General features: G+C 44.4%; 1 protein-coding gene across 2 annotated transcripts in view; it reads right to left on the bottom strand.

Annotated features, from left to right (window-relative positions):
- LOC310689188 (SCO-spondin-like) overlaps nt 1–6,839 on the bottom strand; it is a 179,159-nt gene extending 172,320 nt beyond the window's left edge. For both annotated transcript variants that reach the window (XM_083466452.1, XM_083466451.1), the window contains exons 1-5: nt 6,725–6,839; nt 4,852–5,043; nt 3,731–3,813; nt 2,395–2,565; nt 1,241–1,497 (exon numbers count right to left, since the gene is read on the bottom strand). In XM_083466452.1, coding sequence (XP_083322578.1) covers nt 1,241–1,497; nt 2,395–2,565; nt 3,731–3,813; nt 4,852–5,043; nt 6,725–6,822 — 801 coding nt within the window. In that variant the 5' untranslated portion in view covers nt 6,823–6,839. The remainder of the gene's footprint in view (nt 1–1,240; nt 1,498–2,394; nt 2,566–3,730; nt 3,814–4,851; nt 5,044–6,724) is intronic.
- Between the last annotated feature and the right edge of the window lie 14,893 nt (nt 6,840–21,732).

Consider the following 21,732-nt stretch of genomic DNA (forward strand, 5'->3'; position numbering starts at 1 on the left):
CTGCCAGAAACTAGTTCTCCTGGGCAGCAGAGGCTTGTCTGCTGTGGGTCAGGGGGGCAGTGCCCCACCAGCCTCACTTTGCCCTCAGCCAGGCCCCACCTGTCCCCTTGCCATCTTATTTGCCTCCAGCCCTGCCTGGCAGTTTCTTTCGCCTCCTTCGTCTCACGGTTACTCTTGTACATGGGGAGGCAAACAAAGGCCCGGGGGCTGGATCCGGCCCAATTGCCTTCTCAATCCGGCACACGGACGGTCCAGGAATCAGCGTCTTTTTACATGATTAGAATGTGCCCTTTTATTTAAAATGCATCTCTGGGTTATTTGTGGGGCATAGGAATTCATTCAATTTTTTTCCAAATTATAGTCCGCCCCCCCCCCACAACGTCTGAGGGACAGCGGACCGGCCCCCTGCTGAAAAAGTTTGCTGACCCCTGCCCTTGTAAAATCCAGCTGTTGACCTCTGCCTTTCTTTTCTCTTTTTTAAAAATAAATTTTATTAGTATTTTCCACACAACAACACGAAAAATATCAAAAAATAACAATACACAAAAACCAGTATACAAAAAAAAACCAAATCCATATATTACAAGTCAATAATATAAACACTAAAAAGAAAAACAAACATTGGCTTCCATCAATCCCACTACACCTCCTTGACCTCTCATTGTATCTTCCTGTTTTCCTGATCATCTCTATCCTATCATCTAGATATAAATCCCTCTTTCTTATCCTTTCACTTCACAAGGTTATTTCAGACTCAGCCAGATTTCTGTCCTCGAATCTTGGCTTTTAAGGTATTCATTTAGGCACTCCCATTCCTTATTCACTTCAATTTTTAGTTTTTGTCTTATTATATCTGTCAGTTTGGCTAATTCTAAATAAATGGTTCTTCCCCTTTCTCTGCTGTCTCTGCAGTCTCTGCCTTTGCTCTTTTAAAACTCTCTGCTGGGTTATATTCACTCTTATAAGGCACCTTTGTGAAGTTTAATAACAGTTACTGTTAGTGCTGTGGGGGACTTCTGCCTTTCCTTGGCTCTGGCGCCACCTACTGGCAGCCTCCCTGCCTTCCGCCCTACCAGCAGTCGCAACCAGCATCCAGCCACCCACCACTGGTTCTGGGTGCGAAATCCGCCCATCCTCCTCGCCGTCCTCCCTGCAGAACGGACGTGTTTGGGACAGGGGCAGAGATCCAGCACCTGCCCACCTCTGGCCCTGCCTGGCATGTGGGGCCGACGTCCCTCACCTTTTGGCAGTGGCCGGGCTTGCATCCCTCGCCGCCGGCAGACAGGTAGATGGCCCAGGTGCCATCGGAGGCGGCCGCCAAGGTGTAGGCGCAGCTGCCGTGGAAGCGGAAGTGTTTGCCGTCGAAGCTGCGGTAGTGGAAGCCGGCCCAGGTGGCGCAGGTGGCAAAGGGGTGGCGGTGCTGGCGGTGCCGAGCCGAGCTGACCAGAAGTGCCGTGGGGGACGGGGGACGGAGCAGGAAGGGCGAGGGCAGATCATCTGGGGAGAAAGAGGGACGTGAGCTGTCAGGGGGGAGAGGACAGGCCTGGCAGATCAGATCAGAGAAAGTTCCTTCTTTGTGCAGCACAGAGTAAAACAGCGGAACTTCCTGCCACAGGAGGCTGGGATGGCCACCAACCCGGATGGCTTTGAAAGAGGATGAGGGCTATTGGGAGGGAAGTATGTTTCCGAGCACAATTCAAAGTGTTGGTGCTGACCTTTCAAGCCCTAAACGGCCTCCGTCCAGTAGACATGAAGGAGTGTCTCCATCCCCATCGTCCAGCCCGGACACTGAGGTCCAGCACCGAGAGCCTTCTGGCGGTTCCCTCATTGCGAGAAGTGAGGTTATAGGGAACCAGGCAAAGGGCCTTCTTAGTGGTGGTGCCCACCCTGTGGAACGCCCTCCCACCAGATGTCAAGGACTTTTAGAAGACACCTGAAGGCAGCCCTGTTCAGGGAAGTTTTTAATGTCTGACGCTGTATTGTTTTTGATATTTAGTTGGAAGCTACCAAGAGTGGCTGGGGAGACCCAGTCAGATGGGCGGGGTATAAATAATAAATAATAATAATAATAATAATTCACTTCTTCGCTCAAGGCTCTGGCCTGTTCAGTCATGATCATTGAACATTAACGGATGTTTCATAGAGTCCTAGAATTCGAAGGGACCCGAGGGTCATCTAGTCCAACCCCCTTTCGCCCAGTGTGGAACTTGAACCTGTGACCCTGAGATTACAAGTTTTATGCTCCACGGGCGGAGCTGGCTCAAAAGGACCCACCTGCCGCACCCCATTGCCACCCCCTCGCCTCTTAGCAGCCCCCAGGGAACTCCACTGCCCACTGCTGTAGTTCAGTGGGCACCCGGTTGGCAAAGGAGGAGGAGACCTGAGGGTGCCCACCTTTCAGAGGCAGGTGGGAGCAGCTGAAGCAGAGCTGGGAGGAGCCGTTCTGCCAGCTGTGCCCCCAGGGGTGTTGGCAGCACTCCTCCATGCCCAGCAGAGAGATGTTCTGCAGTCCAGGCAGGTCTTGGCATTGCCAGGTGGAGAAGCAGCGGCCGAGAGACGCCTTTCCTGGAACGGCAGGGAAGAAAGAGATGAGAAAGGGGGAAAGAGAATCCCACACTCTCCAACATTTCTCCAGGTGAATTGAATTGAATTTTATGATTACGGTCACAGACCAGTTCCGGCTCACTTACGATATCAGAAAAATCATAAAACGCAACGGGAATATATTGAATTGCAGTCGGGTTTAACAGAGACAATTCAGATGTAACAGCATTTAAAAATATACATTAAATCTTGAGCACTAAAATATAACCTAAAATTATCTTTTAAAACATTTATCCAGTGAAAATAGGGACATCCCGTTCCATAATAATAATTTTACCATCTATACCCCACACATCTTACTAGGTTGCCCCAGTCACTCTGGGCAGCTTCCAACATATATAAAAACACAATAAAACATTAAACATTTTTAAAAACCTGCCCTATGCAGAGCTGCCTTCAGGTAGCTCAGGGGTTGGATAACTCCATACCCTCCAACATTTCTCCAATGAAAATAGGGGCGTCCCATTCACAAAACGACCACAAGCCTCCTTATTAGGGATAATGTCGACTGAAATTAAAAAAGAAGCAAGACCACTCTTTATGTATGCAACATCCACAGCCAGAATTTTAATTGCAACATATTGGAAGAACAAAATGGCACCTACAGAATCAGAATGGCAAGTTAAACTGTTAGAATATCTGCAAATGGCAAGAATGACGGGGAGGCTAAGAGGGTATTTGACGCAAAAAGTAAATCCAGAATGGATTGTATTCAAAGAATATTTGAAAAATTACTGTGACAGCAAAAACCTCCTGGCAGATCTTGAATGAGTCTTGGAATGTATAGATAATATATTTAAAACAAATGCTTCTATTTAACCTTTTTTCTTTTTATTAAATCTTTATTAAAAAGATTTAAGGAAACAATATAATAATATGATACTGTGTAAAATATAACAAGTGTGATTTAGGTGTTGTTGTTTTTTAGAAAAATTGGAAGTTTATTTTAGGTCTATTTGTTTTAAATTTCTTGTATTTTTATTTTTTCTTCTGTATGGGATGGGATATAAATGGTAATATAGTATATTGATGTATAAATCTGTGAAAGATGTTCAATAAAGACTTTTCTCTGGAGAATGGGCACCCACCCACCCGTCTCTGGGGCCCATGTCTGTGGCAGCCTTACCCTCTGAGCAATGGGGCCCGCTCCAGCCCTCACAGCAGGCGCGCACCGTGCGGTTCCAGAGCGTGGGTCTCGTGTCCTCCGGCCTGCAAGGACAGAACAGCAAAAGAAGAAGAAGAAGAAGATGATGATAAAGCTCTGATTTCTCACGTCCTGTAGGAGAGGAAGACAAGAAACTGGCTCAAGTTGTAGGGCTGTTTATCCCAACGTATGTAAAACAGCCGTGCTCCACGACTGAAGTCGATCTTCCCAAATAATCATCACCCTTCGTCTTTATAGAGAGCTTTTCCAAAGTGTTTGCAGCATCTGCCTTACCTGGAAACCCTGAGAACACCCCCATCAGGTGGTCCCCACCCTTTGCAATACAATGGTACCTTTGGTTCTCAAACTTAATCCATTCCGGAAGTCCGTTCCAAAAGCAAAGCGTTCCAAAACCAAGACACACTTTCCCATAGAAATTAACCCAAAACGGATTAATCCGTTCCAGACTTTTAAAAACAACCCCTAAAACAGCAATTTAACATGAATTTTACTTATCTAACGAGAGCACTAATCCATAAAATGAAAGCAATAATCAATGTAAAGGTAAAGGCAAAGGTACCCCTGACTGTTAGGTCCAGTCACGGAATACTCTGGGGTTGTGGCACTCATCTCCCTCTACTGGCCAAGGGAGCCGGCATTTGCCTGCAGACAGTTTTTCTGGGTCATGTGGCCAGCATGACTAAGCCGCTTCTGGCGAAACCAGAGCAGTGCACAGAAACGCCGTTTACCTTCCCGCCGGAGTGGTACCTATTTATCTGCTTGCACTTTGATGTGCTTTCAAACTGCTAGGTTGGTAGGAGCAGGGACTGAGCAACAGGAGCTCATCCCGTCGTGGGAATTCGAACCGCCAACCTTCTGATCGGCAAGTCCTAGGCTCTGTGTTTTAGACCATAGTGCCACCCGGGATGTCCTAAGGAAAAGCAGGACACTCAGAAACCAGGACGGCTTCTCCAAATCAGGGATGTCCCTGGAAAATAGGGGCACTTGGAGGGTCTGCCTCGATTCTCCCACCCTCTTCTAGCTCATGCTAGGGGGGTCCTCCCCTTCTCCCTGCCCACCCCACCCCCAGCCGCCCTACTCACTTGTAGATGTAGCACATGCTGGTGGTGCCAGTCTGGCCTTCTGCCCTGCCGTAAGCCTGGCGCATCCGTTCCTGGTCGAGGTGCCAGCCCGCCATGTTGTACTGGTAGACATCGGCGCAGGGCACCATCTCCTCCCGCCGGGGGCTGACCACTTCTTCCTCCATCACCTGCACCATCCTCTCGCACCAGCGCCTGTGGGGGAACGAGGCCCTTGAGGGACCAGCAGCTGAGTGCCAGCCGGGCACCCTTGGCCTTCCTGCCCAGGACCTCCATGCCAACCTTCTCCTTCTGACTGGGGCAGTGTCAGATTTACGTATAAGCTGAACAAACTATAGCTCAGGGCCTCACTCTCTTGGGGGCCCCCAAAAAATTGAAGGACAAAACCTGGATGTACATTTCCAAAATATAAGATAAAAAGCAAATAAAATAAAACCTACCTACAGCAACAGTGTTTTGTGTTGTGCAGGCTCCTGTGATGTAAGTCTTGGGCTCCGCCTGCTCGCCTGCTCCCTCAAATATCCCTGGTTTGCTCCTTTCTATATATAGGGTGCCTACATTCTGCTCTTTATAATTATTAGTAATTTGCATCATATATTTACACCTATTATTATTTCATGTTATCGGAAGTTTCTAGAGACTAGACGATGAGTCCTTGTAAATTGTGTTTCTAAATGAACTTTTGTTCTTGCCAAATGCCAATGTGTTTGCATTATTAAGTTCATTATGAATAAATCATTTTAAGTTAGAGCTTAATAATTATTTCACTATTAATATACTTCTTCATTGTATTTCAGTTCAACAATGACTTTGATAAAATACGTATTTTGTTGTGTGCAGTTGGCTTGAGATACCTATGAGGTCCATAAATGACCTTATAGCATAGATTCAACACAAAAAAACAGCGACAATTTGTTGTTGACAAAGGACAGCTGGACTTGTAAAGGGCCCCATTACCTTCAGTAGCTGAGGGCCACATCAAACCTCAATCTGGCCCTGAAGAAGTGGCATCAAGTTTCTCAAGATGATTCTTACCTGCCTTTGCAGGCAGGAGCCAAGGAAGCTCATTGGCTTCAATAGGTTTACTCTGGACCCCTTAGGCCACATCTGCCACCATTCAACTAAAGCACATGGGTACCACTTTGAACAACCATGTGGTTATAAGAAAAAAACAACTGCTCCTTTTCCCTTATGGGGTATCCAAGAGCCAGTGGCGTAGTGTGGGGGATGCAGGGGGGGGCGGCTGCACCGGGCGCAACATCTGGGGGTTAGGGGGCGCAAATCCACGGGTTAGGGGGCGCAAATCCATGGGTTAGGGGGCGCAAATTACTTGCCTTGCCCCGGGTGCTGACAACCCACACTACGCCACTGCCAAGAGCCCATACAGAGTCCTTAAGTGGGTTCCCTATTGGTAGGAGAAAGTAACAGAGGCCAACCAGAGAATATTGAGAAGCAAGGCAGCTAGTAAGCCTCATCTTTATCAACTGTTGCAACAGGGTCCCCATTCTCCACACGCAGGAGGGAGGAAGAGAACCCCGAGCCATGCGCACAAGCCCTTATATAGACTTTTGAAATTGCCACCCTGTAGCTCCAGGCCACCCCCCAAAACATCATACATACATCAATGAAGGGGTGGTCTTTTTCTTATATGTTTTAAAATTTAATAAGTATTATATATATAGTTGCATTTTCTATTTTACACAAACAGATTAAAAACACAAACATATACATATGTTTTTAATAAATATTATTTTTAAATTTATAATAGAGAAATGATAAAGGAAAAATACACACACACAAAATAAGTACTAACAGCGCCTGCACAGACATGGACAGCCCCAGAAGGAGGATGGGGAGGGAGGCACCTGTTCCTTACCCGTCATCCAGCGCCAGAGTCTCCCAGAGGCAGAGCCATGCCAAGGTGCCCAAGACTAACCTGTGGCAAGGCCTGGGGGGACGCGCTGCCTCCTGCATCTCTTCGGAGGGACGGCGCCGCTTGTGTCCCTGGAGAGAGGGAGGGTATTAGTATCCTAATACATATGCAAATATTAATAGCCTCCAAATTGGTCTGGAGAAACTCAACACGGCGTTCTGTTGGTCACCCCCCTATCCAACTGGAGAAAGTGGACAGGGGGAAAAAAGTTTTCCTCCCTCTCTAATAAACACCAGAACTCGTGGACTTTCAATTAAGTTGAATGTTGGAAGATCTGAATCCAGGAGAAAGTCTTTCTTCACACAGCGCATAGCTGAACGATGGAACTCCCTGCCACATGAGGCAGAGATGGCCAACTTAAACAAAGACTGGACAAATTAATTGAGAATAAAGCTGTCTGTGACTACTAGCCGCAATGGCTCTGCTGTCCCTCTACAGAGGCAGCACTGAATCCCAGTAGCTTGAAGCCACAAGGGAGCAGCGATCTTGTGTTCGAATCCTGATTGTGGGTGTCCCAGAAGAGCCATCTGGGGGGCCACTGTCAGAACAGGAAGCTGGACTAAATGGGACATTGGCCTGATCCAGAAGATGCTCTTCTTCGTTTCTTATGTTCAAAGTGTTCTCCAACAACCCAAAACTCCCTTGTTTTGGAAAGGGGGAAATAAATGAGTCTCCCCTCCAGGCACCATCGGGTCTCAAACTCCACCCCAGTGCAAGTCCCTCCAGCCCACTCTGCAGACCCCCCCCCCCACTTACCTGATGCTCCAGTGGAGGGGGGGCAAGGCGGACGAGCTCTCTGCTCCGGAGGAAAGGAACTGAAGAGAGCAGAAGATGGCTCCTTGGGATGGGGGCATTTATAGCCTGCAAGAGTCGCCAGCTTGGGAACATCTGGAGCGTCTGGGATTGGAGCATTCTTCCTGCACGTCAATGCAGCTTTCTGGGTTCACTCTGCCCAGTCAGATGGAAACCCCCCACTGGCCCCCTTCTCCCCCCCCCCCCATCCCAGGATCCAGAGCCTGCATCCAGGAAAGAACCTGGCCACACAATTTGCCGGGGGTGGGAGGGTGGGGGTGGGAGAGGGTCTTCAGATGCCCTTCCCATCTCCTCCCCTTTTGCTCCTGGGGTTTCTGCACAAACTCGCCTGCCCTCCCTCTGTCTCCTGCCTCTTAAAACCTTTTTTTAAACAAATGATTTCTTAACAAATAGAAAAGTGCAAACGTAAGGAAAGAATCAGAAATGGAAGCCACCAAGCGTCACAGCCCAGGAGGAGAAACATGCAAAGATGCAGGGGTGAATTCTAAGTTAATAAGCGTTAAGGAGAAATTACGCTCTAAAACGTACAGGATTTTGTTGGATTGGTCAGTGAAAGATGAGGAAGTAAAATCAGCGATGATTCAATGGGCTAGAGATTTTGGATATAACATTCAAAGGTCAGCATGGGATAAACTTTGGAGAGAGAATCTAAAGTTCATGGCGTGTTACACCCTTAAAGAAAGCTACAGTGGTACCTCGGTTAAAGAACAGTCCTGTTTACGAACAATTTGGTTTACGAACTCCGCAAAACCAGAAGTAGTGTCCCGGTTTGAGAACTTTACCTTGGTCTAAGAACGGAATCCGAACGGTGGAAGGGCACCAGCAGCGGGAGGCCTCATTAAGGAAAGTGTGCCTCAGTTTAAGAGCAGTTTCGGTTTAAGAACGGACTTCCGGAACGAATTACGTTCGTAAACCGAGGTACCAGTGTATTTGAAAATGCTGTATCGATGGTATTTGACACCCAGCAAGTTTACAAAAATGTACAGAACCAGCTCTAATTTGTGTTGGAAATGCAAAGAAATAGAAGGAACTATGTACCATATGTGGTGGGAATGCAAAAAGATAAAGGAATTTTGAGATATGATTTACAATGAGCTTAAATTTTTTTAAATTTACCTTTGCCAAAAAACAACCCTGAAGCCTTTCTCCTAGGTATTATAGGTGTAGATATACCGCAAGATTTGAGGACATTATTCATGTATGCAACCATGCTATTATCCCAATGCTGGAAAAGAGATAATACCAACAAAAATGGAATGGCAGACGAAATTATTTGAGTACGCTGAGATGGCAAGATTAACAGGAAAAATTAGGAATCATGGAGACCAAAAATTTAACAGAGAGTGGGATAAATACAGACAATACCCAAGAGGTCACTGCAAACACCTGAAATCTTTGGCCGGCCTTGAATGACTCCTGCAATGTGACATAACTTATGGAAATAATGGATAAATATAAACTAGACATGATTCAATATGCAGTTAATACATAAATGTAGAGGACCCATGTTGGGGTGGAGGGAAGTCTCAATACACTATGCAACTTTACTTTATTTCCAACGCTTCGGTATTTCTTTTGTGTATATTTTTGATGGAGGATAACTGTGATGTATTTTAAAAACCAATAAAGATGAAAATGCAAATTCAAGTTAATAAGTTTATTGTTCTAGCCAAAAGACATGCCTAACTTGCATTCAGGAATTGTGTTAATAAATGATACAGAACACCCATCCATCATATAAAAATCTGTAATATGACATAAAAGGAGGCCGGGGGGGGGCCTGCCCCACCTGCTCAGTGGCCCGGAGGTGTTTTTGTGTCCCTAGGATGTGCTGCTGGGGGTCTCTGAGCTACGAGCCCAGACTTTGTCTGCAAAGGCCTCCCCTGCTGGGATTTCCATCACGCTCTCCTGCCCCAAACACGGATCTGGGCTTATCCCTACTTCCTGGTCTCCAGCTCATCTCTGCAAAGAATTCAAAGCCCCCAGCAGGTCACTTGCTCTCCTTTGGTCCAGGTTGTCATTCACCCGCACACAAACACACACACACACACATACCGCCCCATCTCCCCTTGATATGCGCAATGCTGGAATCCATTTGGAACAGAAGGAAATTATTTGTGTGTGTGTGATCATTTTTATTGCAATTTCCATTGTCACAATGAAATATGATGCATTTTGTTATTATTATTTTCTTCTTTTTTTCTTTTTCTTCTTCTTCTCCTTCTCTTCTTTGGCGATCCCTCGTAGCCGAGTAAGATTGTCTTCCATAAACACTGTTTTAACAATGAGTCTGTAAGTGACTGTAGAAGCCAATTCTGGATCCACACGTCCTTCCACACTGGGGACATTGGTGGGAGCTGATCACGGTGTGGATTTGCCAAGTGTGCCTTCCTCTTAGCACGTTTCTCCCTTGCGTCCTGAGTTTGAGCGTCTTCAAAGCCCATGACACCTTTGGCAAAGGCTGTTCTCCAACTGGAGCACTTGCAGGCCAGTGTTTCCCAGTTGTCAGTGTTTATACTACATTTTTTAAAAGATTTGCCTTGTGAGAGCCTTTGAACCTCTTTTGTTGACTGCCAGCATTACACTTTCCATTTTAAGTTCAGAATAGAGCAGTTGCTTTGGAAGACGATAATCAGGCATCCGCACAACATGACCACTCCAACAAAGTTGATGTTGAAGAATCCTTGCTTTGACACTGGTGATCTTTGCTTCTTCCAGTACACTGGCATTAGTTCACCTGTCTTCCCGATGATGTGTAAAAAAATTTGGAGACACGGTTGATGGAATCTGTCAAGGAGATGGAGATGGTGTTTGTCAGTGGTCCACATTTCAGAAGCATATAGTAAGGTTGGTAGTACAATAGCTTTGTAAACAAGCCTTTTGGTTTCCCTGTGAATGTCCTGGTCCTCAAACACTCTGCGCTTCATTCGGCAGAAAGCTGCACTCGCAGAGCTCAGGCGATGCTGGATTTCGGCCTCAATGTCAGCCCTTGTGGAAAGGTAACTGTCCAGGTAGGAGAAGTGACTGACATTTTCCAATATTACACCATTGAGTGTAATGTAATTATTATTATGTAACATAATTATTACTATGCCACCCATCTGACTGGGTTCCCCGGCCACCCTGGGTGGCTTCCAACAAATTAAAACATCAAACACAGTGAAACATCAATCAGAAACAAAGTCAGGCAAACTTCCTTTTCTCTGTCCTGAATTCTCCAACATTCAACTTCATCAGATGCCCACAATTTCTCATGCTGCGGGAGGAAAACTGTTCTTTCTCCGCTTTCTCCACGACGTGCATGATTTTAAAAATTTCTATCATGTTCAATAAAATTCTATCATGTTGGTCTTATTCTCAAGGCATGGCCAGGCAACCTGATTCCTGAGCAAGCACCCTGACTGCTTTGCAGAGAAGTTGGATCCTGGCTCTCACATTTTCCAGTGGATTTCCCCAAAACTTTCCTCGTGGCCCAAAAGTCTGGTCTTCTGGGCAAGCAGGTTAGCTGCACAAGAGCTTTCCCACCCATAATAATTGCACAACCTGAAATTGATCGTATGCGATCAAATCCCACAGTCTGGAATTTCCCTCGTGTTACGTGGGAGGAAGGAAGTCTGGAACCGAGATGGGAAAAGCTTCAGAAAAGGTCCCCAAAATGGTCCAAGGGATGGAGAGACTATGAGGAATGGTTGCAGCATTTTTTAATTCAGCAAAAAGCTAAGAGGTGACGTGACAGCAATTCATAAAATTCTGCGTGTCCTGGAGAAAGCAGATGGAGAAAAGGTTTTCTCCCTCTCTCATCACGCCAAAACTAGGGGATGGATGTTGGAAAATTCAGCTTAGTTTAGCCCTGTGCTTCTTCATGCAGCGCGGAGTTAAACTATGGAACTCCCTGTTTTAAAAGAGGACTGGGCAAATTCAGGGAGGAGGAGAAGGCTGCTGGGAGCTACCAGCCATGATGGCTGCCTCTAGGGACACTGGCCTGATCCAGAAGGCTCCTCTTGTGTTCTTATGGGCTGTTCTGCTAAAAGACAAAGGAACCCGCAGCAGGGAGGAAAAGGAAGCATCAGGCACCAAGAGAGCTTTATGGGAGGAGCTGGACCATCAAGAAGGCTGATCTCCGAAGAATTGATGCTTTTGAATTGTGGTGCTGGAGGAAACTCTTGAGAGTCCCATGGTCTGCAAGAAGATCCAACCTATCCATTATTCAGGAAATCAGCCCTGAGTGCTCACTGGAAGGACAGATCCTGAAGCTGAGGCTCCAAGACTTTGGCCACCTCATGAGAAGAGAAGACTCCCTGGAAAAGACCATGATGTTGGGACAGATGGAGGGCAGAAGGAGAAGGGGACGACAGAGGACGAGATGGTGGGACAGTGTTCTCGAAGCTACCAGCATGAGTTTGACCAAACTGCGGGAGGCAGTGGAAGACAGGAGTGCCTGGCGTGCTCCGGTCCAGGGGGTCACGAAGAGTTGGACACGACAAAACAACAACCAAGAGGGCAGTGGAGATTCCTTCCTGAGCCTGGCCAGGGATTGCCATCTAAGTCCAAAGGGGCACATCTTTCCCCTTCTGCACACATTCTCCTTCCAAACCATCTGATCAGAGCATCCGTCCTGTCTCTCTGCAGGAAGCTCTGCTTCCTTGCGGTGCATTTTGGGAAGCGTAGTCCAGGCTTGGGTTGCAGCATGTCCAGAACACCCCTTCCTTATCGCCAGCACCAGCCTCTGGTTCTTTTATCCAAAGGGCATTTAGACACATGACAGGCAGGCATTTATTTCCCAGGGATCAGCTCCCAACGAAATCACATGAGCAGGAAGCGACTGCACAGTGCTTTGGGACATTTCACTTGGAGCGAAGGGGGCGCCAGTCGGAAGACCTCCTCCCCCAGCCTGCCTTTAGCAGCACAGCAGCTTGGCAGGCAGGAATCCAACTGGCAAAGCTCTCCTCCGTTTTTATCTCCATGTCAAAAATAGGCTGTGGACTAAATTTCATAAGGTGCTATGAGAGGCACTTTGGGAATGAATGTGGTGTTCCAGGAAAACAGGACTTATCTTAGCGTTCCTTCATAACGTAGCATTGAACATTTTATTTTATGCTATTGTGTGTGTGTGTGTTTTGGGGGGGGGATAAGAAATCTAGATTTATTTATCTTTCGAAGGACACGGGATTCAAGGTCAGGCAAAAGAACAGATCTAAAAAGACTAGGTTTGTAACACTGCATGGACGCGTCCCTCCAGCTGATTTGCCTATTGAATTCCAGCACGACAACCTCAGAGAGATTGAGCCATTGGCAGCGGTGGCAGAGTGGTTAGAGTCATGAGGACCTTAGCTGGTGGCAGCCTGCAGGATCAGGCCAGGATCCCATCTGGTCTAGGATCCTGTTCTTACTGCGGCCAACCAGATGCCTCTTCTGGGAAACCCACCAGCAGGATTCGAACACAAGAGCAACTCTCGCCTTCTGCGGTTTCCAGCGAGTGACCTTTCCACTATACAGTTCTGTGATTCCTGGGCATAGCCAGGATTTATTTGGGGGGGGCAGGGTTTACATGGGGTGGGGGCAGAACCAAGTTATCTGCGAAGCAATTGGTCAGTTATTTAAATATTTTTATTTACTTGATAATAATAATAATAATAATAATAATAATAATAATAATAATAATTTATTTATACCTTGCCCATCTGGCTAGGTTTCCCCAGCCACTCTGGGTGGCTTCCAACAAAATATTAAAATACAGTAATGCATCAAACATTAAAAGCTTCCCTGAACAGGGCTGTCTTCAGATGTCTTCTAAATGTCAGGTAGTTGTTTATCTCTTTGACATCTGATGGGAGGGCGTTCCACAGGGCAGGCACCACTACCGAGAAGGCCCTCTGCCTGGTTCCCTGTAGCTTTGCTTCTCGCAATGAGGGAACCGCCAGAAGGCCCTCGGCGCTGGACCTCAGTGTCCAGGCAGAACGATGGGGGTGGAGACGCTCCTTCAGGTATACTGGGCCAAGGCCGTTTAGGGCTTTCAAGGTCAGCACCAACACTTGGTTCATTGGGGGGGCACCTGCCCCCACCCTGGCTACGCCCATGCTATGGTTCTTGGTTGCTGGTCTATAATAGACCTTGGCCTAATCCAGCAGAACAGCTTATATTTTTACAGGGCCACCCCCCCCAACCCGGCAGGGCTGGCTTGCCAGGTTTTGCAGTAAGTGTAAGGCAACACACTGCCAACCTAAAAAGCCCCCAGCGCGTTGCAAGCGAAAAGCCCTAAAGTTACCTAACTGATCACTGACCATAATGAAGAGATGGGTTGATGGAGGGATCCCTAACCGCAGCACAAGCGTCTATCGTGCGTAACATGTCTTGCACCTGAGAACCTGGAATGTAGTCCACCAGATCTCCTTCTGCCAAACTCAGCAATCTGCTAGTCCCTAAGGCACCATCAGATTCTCTCCCCCCCCCCCCCCCCAGATTTCCTTCCTCTATCTCATACCCTCCCACATTTAGCAAATGAAAATAGGGGCGTTCTTTTCAATATTATTTTTATTTTTATTATTTTATTTATACCCCACACATCTTATTGGGTTGCCCCAGCCACTCTGGGTATATAAAACATAGACATATATAAAAACATAATGAAACATTGAACGTATACTATTGTTGTAAATAAAATATGCCCTTTTCCCTTATGGGGTATCCAAGAGCCCATATAGAGTCCTTACATAGGTTCCCTATTGGTAGGAGAAAATAACAGAGGCCAACCAGAGAATATTGAGAAGCAAAGCAGCTAGTAAGCTTGATCTTTATTGATCTGTTGCAACAGGGTACTCCCCTCACACGCAGGAGAGGAAGAGGACCCAGAACAATGGCCTGCAAGGCCTTATAAAGACTTTTGAAATTCCCCTTCTCCAGATCAGGACCACCCCCAGAAACATTATGCATACATCACAGAAGGGGTGTAACCTAAGACCACCCCTCAGATACATCCCACCTACATCACAGAAATTTAAATGTTGTTTTTTCTCCTGTCCCAGTTTATCTCCTGTCTGGCAAGTTGCTTGATTGGATTTCTGGGGAGCCTGGCCATTCTTTTGTAGTGCTAAAATACTTATTTCCTGGGCCAGGTCACAGGCTCACACCTTATTCATATTTTTGAGACAGGATTTGAGAGGAAGAGACAATGGGGAGGCTTTTCCATTTTTTTACCATGCAGAGAAACATTTGCTCAGTTTAGGAATCAAAATGGTTCCAGGTTGGCTTTCCTGTGTTGATCTATGTATGTGCAGTTATGAACATTACTATATCTTTAAGACGATAAAATTCCTATCACATTATTCCCCCCTTTGGGGCTAGAATTTTTCTTAAAAATTTTTGCCCCACAATAATAACATCGTATGTTGTAAATGGATGTGTTTGTATAAATATATCATATAAAAATAACACATGTTGTGTTTTGCTACTAAATTACTTGTGGCATTCTAACACTTTGGGAGAGACCATTTACTCAATAGTGTTCTATGCTTTACACCTAGCAGGAAGGTAAGGTCCACTAATGACTGAAAAGTGCAGTTTGCTTCCCCCCCGCCATTTTAGTGTTCTCAGGTGTCAAGGTAGCTCTTCTGTGGTCTCACACTGACATAGTGCTACAGCAACACATCCTGTCTGTTGAATCCCCTCAGGGCTTTCATTTAACCATGTCGCCTGGCATTCACCATAGCTGGCACAGGTTTGGGCATCTCGTGAGGGAGAGGTCTTCGCCTTGGCCTTTAGCTATGGGATTGTATTATAGGCTGTGGTCTCGCACTCGCACAATGGGAAGTTGCTCACTTGCACTTAAAGGACCAAAAGCTAATTGCAGCCTGGATACACTTGCCCAATTCAAACTGAGTCCAATTTGAATTTATCTTGCCCCATGGTTCTCAACTCTTCAAACCAATCTGTTAAAAGAAAACCATTCTTAAAAAGGGCACTTTGTCCAAATAAGTCAATTTAACTCTATAAGGGATCATTCCTGCTAAACCAAAGCATATCCACCTTCATGTACCTGGTGTTTTATGGATCCAGAAGTTTGTCATTGGCCAAGCGAGGTTTAACACATATTAAAATGGATAGGGAAAGTTGGCAGAGTGCCAGGTGGAACAATGTGGTTATAAATTGATCTAAACATTGGACTACACAATAGTGTGAGCTATTAGAAAGTATAAAATGCATGAGAATTCTCCATTGGTGTGTAAGGAATAAGACATTAAACATAAAAACAGTTACACACAAAAAAATTGCCCCCCTTTGTGGAAATCACACTGTCAGACACATTTCAACATTCTTACATAATAACACATAATACAAAACAAAATAATTAAATATCTGTTGCATATCTTGACACAATTGTGATCTTTTACGTATGTATCTTTTGAATCCTGGAGCAGAGGCTTGAGGTTCAAGTGAAAAAATGTCCTTGCAATTCAACTCCTCCCCCCTTTGTCAGCCCCCCCCCCCCGTCAGTCTATAGCCTTTGAAAGAGATAACTGTGGGCACTTTGAAAACTCTGGTGTTGCAGGTCTTGAGTTGAGGGGTCGTTGCTGCTTTTCATCATTGCACATCTGTAGAAGTGATATCCTGTAAGGGGGCAGGGTTTTGGGGAGACTTAAACACACAGTTAGACAAGGAAGGGGGAAAAGGCAAAAGGGATGTCCTTGAGTTTTCCGTGGGAAGCTGCAGATAATAAAAAATCTTAGCACATTAAGCATTTTATTTATTTCAATATTATTATCACATTTCCACATAATTACTGTTATTATCTGCTAAGTTTGTTTGCTTTCCTTCACTTAATTTTTGCTGTTGTTGTTCTTTTCATATTATAAAATAAAAAATTACTCCACATGTATAGAAAGAGAACTGTAAAAAATACAAAGGTTTAAAAATAAAAAGAAAGCAAAAAATTAGATTACCAGTTAGATGAAAATGGACTTGACACAAAGACATCAGATTCAGAAAATAACTATTATTAAATAGTACAAAGATATTATCAGAACCACACATTTACTACTGGACTGGAAAAAAATGGGAAAACAATGGGGAAAACTTAAAATTCACCATGTGCTATCCAATAAAAGAACTTCATGAGACTGACTTTCAACATGTGATGAACATGTCCCCAAAGTAAAACACAAACACACAAAATGAGCTATGAGGAACCAAAAATAAATAAATGCTAAGACACACAATTAATAAGTAACCTGAAGTAATCTGTTTTGGCATTCTAACATCCCAAATGAAAATAAAAGTGTTTCTTGATGTGACATCAGCTGTAATGTTAATAGCGGAATACTGGGAAATGAGTTAATACCAATAAAAATGAATGGCAATTTAAAGTTGTGCAGGTACCTTGCACTAGCCAAAATGACAGAATTAATAATTGCTCAGACAAAAAGGTAAACAATACCATTCCACAAACAATGTTTGGTTGTGCTTCGATTAATTTCATATATATATGGAAGAACTGATAAAACGAACTTAATAAATGAAAACAAATTATTTGTAACCTAAAAAAAATGTCAAAGCCACAAAGAGATAGATGGAAATCAACTAATATAGCAGGGATTCAGACTTGTTTTGCTGAACAGAAAGAAAGTGACTGTTTGGCTTTAAGGGAAGAAAGACAAAAGAAAAACAAATGCAATTACTTTTTATAGAGTATTTAAATCACTGTTTGCATCCCCTCATTATCATTTGTGCTGTGGGAGAAAAGAAAGGACACTCTGTTGAAAGGGAAAATTATTTCATGTGAGAGGTCTGTCAGGAAATGCTGTTCCTAAAATGCATAGGCATATACACACCTGTTGAAAGGGAAAATTATTTCATGTGAGAGGTTTGTCAGGAAATGCTGTTCCTAAAATGCATAGGCATATACACATACACACACACACACACAAAAAACTGTTATAAAATTTAAATCCCATGGGGGGGGGGGGAGAAACTACGCAAGAGAGGAACTCACAGTGGGAGTGCTTTGATATTTACCTGTGAAAAGAATTTGGCATGTCCAGTACTTAAGGGTGATTTCCCTTAAGGGTGGTTCCAAGTTTTCTTTTACATTTGGAAGAAACCTCCTCTCCCCCCTTACAGTGCCCACCTTCCTCTCTCTCTCTTTCTTTTGTCAGCTGATCTAGCCTCTGTGCATGTGCAGAGTTCATGCCTCAGCAAACCTTTTATACCATTGAAAATGTTGCATCTTTTGGCTCGATTAGAATAAGGAAGGGAAAGGTAAGGAGTAGATTTTAAAAATAGGGTTAGATTTTAAAACAACAAAAAAGAGAAACTCAGCAATTTAAGTATTCACCAAAGCTAGCAATTTCAGCCGAAGCAAAAGGAGTGCTTCCTTTATGTACAGGAAAGGGCTATCATTATTGGTCATTTTATCTGGTCATTCGCGGAACAATCAACCGCTCTCTTATTTATGAGTAAAAATGGCCAGGTAAGGAGTAGATTTTAAAAATAGGGTTAGATTTTAAAACAAAAAAAGAGAAACTCAGCAATTCAAGTATTCACAATTCAGCCCAAGCAAACGTGACTGCTTCCTTTATGCACAGGAAAGGGCTAATATCCCTCTGGCCATTCGCGGAACAATCAACCGCTCTCTTATTTATGAGTAAAAATGGCCAGAGAGTTAGAATTCATAGGATTTTATTTTATTTTTTTTAACATTCTCAGCCTTACCATTTGCAGACAAAATTTTCTGCCCTTTATTTACAGGATGGATGGTCAAGGCTAATTCTACTTGATTATTTATTTGTATGTGCTTAAACTTTGAGTAGACTTTTAAGTCTGATTTTTGTAAATAATAGACAAAATGATAAACATTGTAATCACTTAAATGCCTGATATCACCAGTTCTGCTTCAAACATCATGGCTTCACCTCACAGCTTTTAAAAAACAAAGAGCAAATCTGGGCTGAATTTCAACTCATCAGCCACAAATTGGGAAAGTTGAAAGAGACCTGGGGTCATCTAGTCCAACCCTAAAATACAGGGTTCATAGCAAGATTTGAGCAAATCTGGGCTGAATTTCAACACATCAGCTACAAATTGGGAAAGTTGAAAGGGACCTGGGGTCATCTAGTCCAACCCTAAAATACAGGGTTCATAGCAAGATTTGTACTACCAGAGAGACACACACATACTTATGTACACAGACACAACTGGGGAAGAGATCACAAGCCATGCGCCTATCACAAACCATGCGCCTATCATGTACTAAGGAAAAGGAAAATAAAAGTACCCAACCCTTTTAGCAGATCTTGAAGCTAGTTTGAGTGAGAGTTTACTTCCTTAGACTAAAGAGTGCAAATTCCTATAGAAATTATCTTTAAAAGAAGATTGAAGTTAACAATTTTCCTAAGATAGGGAGAGGATCTTTTATAAAGCAAAGTTTAAACAGCCATAGATTTGAATTAAAAGGAATACAAGAGTGAACAATTTTTCCTGAACTTGCAGAGGAATAGTAAGCCTAATCTATGCCCCCCCCTTTTTGCAGTTTCCTTTAAAGGAAGCATACTCGGGAGTAAATTTACCTGGCACAGAATAAGAAGGAGAAGGGGAAAAAACCCTGAAAGAGACAGAATGAAACAAGGGGGGGCATTTTCTAAGAAAAAAAAAAAGGCCAGGACATCCTATTGAGACTGATATCAGGAGCCTTACAATAACTCTTCTGTCCAACCAGATCAAAGTTAAAACTGGACTCAGATATTTTTCTTAGAAGGAACACCATACTTTCATAGGCATATGCTTAATGAAATACATACACTGCATTTTAGCTTGAGAGAGCAGTTGGCTCAACTAGGCTTTTGCAGCAGAAACATTAGGTTAACTTAGACTGGAACACAGGTGTACTCTCAAACTCAAAAGTTACAACACAACATCATTTACCATTAGACTTAAAATCACCCCCCCCCCCCCACTGAAACTAGAGAAAGGAGGTGGGGTAATCCTCCTTTCAGAACACAAGTAGCACGTATACAGGATTTTACCACTTGGGAGAAAAACTCTCTTTTAGAGCCTCTCTCAAATAACAAACATTTGCACACTTCATTCTCCATTTTGTCTTGTTTTTAAGACTGATAAGGCTCAACATGGCTTCCTTAGATTTAGAATTTGGAGCAAGCTTGCAATTTTATTTTAGATGGTACATTTAAGATAAGCAGCTGCTGGATGTTACCTAGGTACAATTTAAACACAGGAAAAACGTTTCTTAAACACAACCTGTCAGAGTCCAGGCGGGAAGTAAGCACCAATTGGGCTTCTTTCACGCCAGGGGTCTGAGGACTATTTTTCTTTTGACTGAGGTGCACCCATTTTCAATTAAAAGGGATTTGGACCTGGGCAAAACTCTGAAGGGTCCGGAAAAGCGGAAACCTGGACAAAACTCCGAGGGGGGAAAAACCTGGGGATACCTGGACAAATCTCCGAGGGGAAAAACCTGGGGATACCTGGACAAATCTCCGAGGGGAAAAACCTGGGGATACCTGGACAAATCTCCGAGGGGAAAAAACCTGGGGATACCTGGACAAATCTCCGAGGGGAAAAACCTGGGGATACCTCACTTAATCTCTATTCTACAACCCACAGCAACCTCCCTGCCTTTTACAATCTAACTCAGAGTCCCTACTGAACGCTTGCACACTTGCAATGCCAGATTGAGACTCTGGAATACAAAAGATGGAAAGGAATTCAGCGCCCTTGCGTTCTCTGTTCACAGGTCATTTCTAACAAAGATCGCCATGGCAGAGGTGCGGCTGCGCTGGGAGTTATAGTTTTGGGAATTATAGTTTTCAGTGCAGAAGAAATTGCACGACCTTTCTGGGCAAAACTCCGAAGGAATAGGTCGGCATAAAGAATTAAGTGAAAGAAGTCACACACAACCCTTGCCTGGCCATACTCCGAAGGGCTAAGGCTGGTGTTGAGATCGAGGGGACAGAAAGGAGGAGAAGGCAATTTTTAAAGTGAGGAAAGAAGTAAGGATTTGAGAAGTATAGGTTGCTGTGGTTTGCAGAATCCCACCCCACTACCCATTTTTCCTACTCATACTCACTTCGCAAGCGCTGTCCTGGTGATCCCGGGATCTCTTGACTGGTTGTTTAAGGCCGGCCTGATCCAAGCTTTGCTTCCTCTGGTTAGCCCCGCTGAAACTCCAAGTTATTTCCAGACCCTGGGACCGATGGAAGACTGGTTATTCCTCCTGGCAAACTGCCTGGTGCGCGCTGGATAACCAGTCCTTCCTCGCCTCCAGAATCCGGGTAACCAAAAGTCCCTTCGTGCGTGGTCGCCATCTGTTGTAAATAAAATATGCCCTTTTCCCTTATGGGGTATCCAAGAGCCCATATAGAGTCCTTACATAGGTTCCCTATTGGTAGGAGAAAATAACAGAGGCCAACCAGAGAATATTGAGAAGCAAAGCAGCTAGTAAGCTTGATCTTTATTGATCTGTTGCAACAGGGTACTCCCCTCACACGCAGGAGAGGAAGAGGACCCAGAACAATGGCCTGCAAGGCCTTATAAAGACTTTTGAAATTCCCCTTCTCCAGATCAGGACCACCCCCAGAAACATTATGCATACATCACAGAAGGGGTGTAACCTAAGACCACCCCTCAGATACATCCCACCTACATCACAGAAATTTAAATGTTGTTTTTTCTCCTGTCCCAGTTTATCTCCTGTCTGGCAAGTTGCTTGATTGGATTTCTGGGGAGCCTGGCCATTCTTTTGTAGTGCTAAAATACTTATTTCCTGGGCCAGGTCACAGGCTCACACCTTATTCATATTTTTGAGACAGGATTTGAGAGGAAGAGACAATGGGGAGGCTTTTCCATTTTTTTACCATGCAGAGAAACATTTGCTCAGTTTAGGAATCAAAATGGTTCCAGGTTGGCTTTCCTGTGTTGATCTATGTATGTGCAGTTATGAACATTACTATATCTTTAAGACGATAAAATTCCTATCACACTATAACATAATAAAACATCGAACATTAAAAAAACTTCCCTATACAGGAGAGAATGGTGTTAGTTAGACCACCCACAACCAAGGAGATAAGTACAGCATACAGCCTTTCGAAGGCATCTGTATAGGGAAGTTGTTTATTGTTTTATTATGT

The sequence above is a fragment of the Podarcis liolepis genome (assembly GCF_965112155.1).
Source record: "Podarcis liolepis genome assembly, chromosome: 12".
Classification (NCBI taxonomy): domain Eukaryota; kingdom Metazoa; phylum Chordata; class Lepidosauria; order Squamata; family Lacertidae; genus Podarcis; species Podarcis liolepis.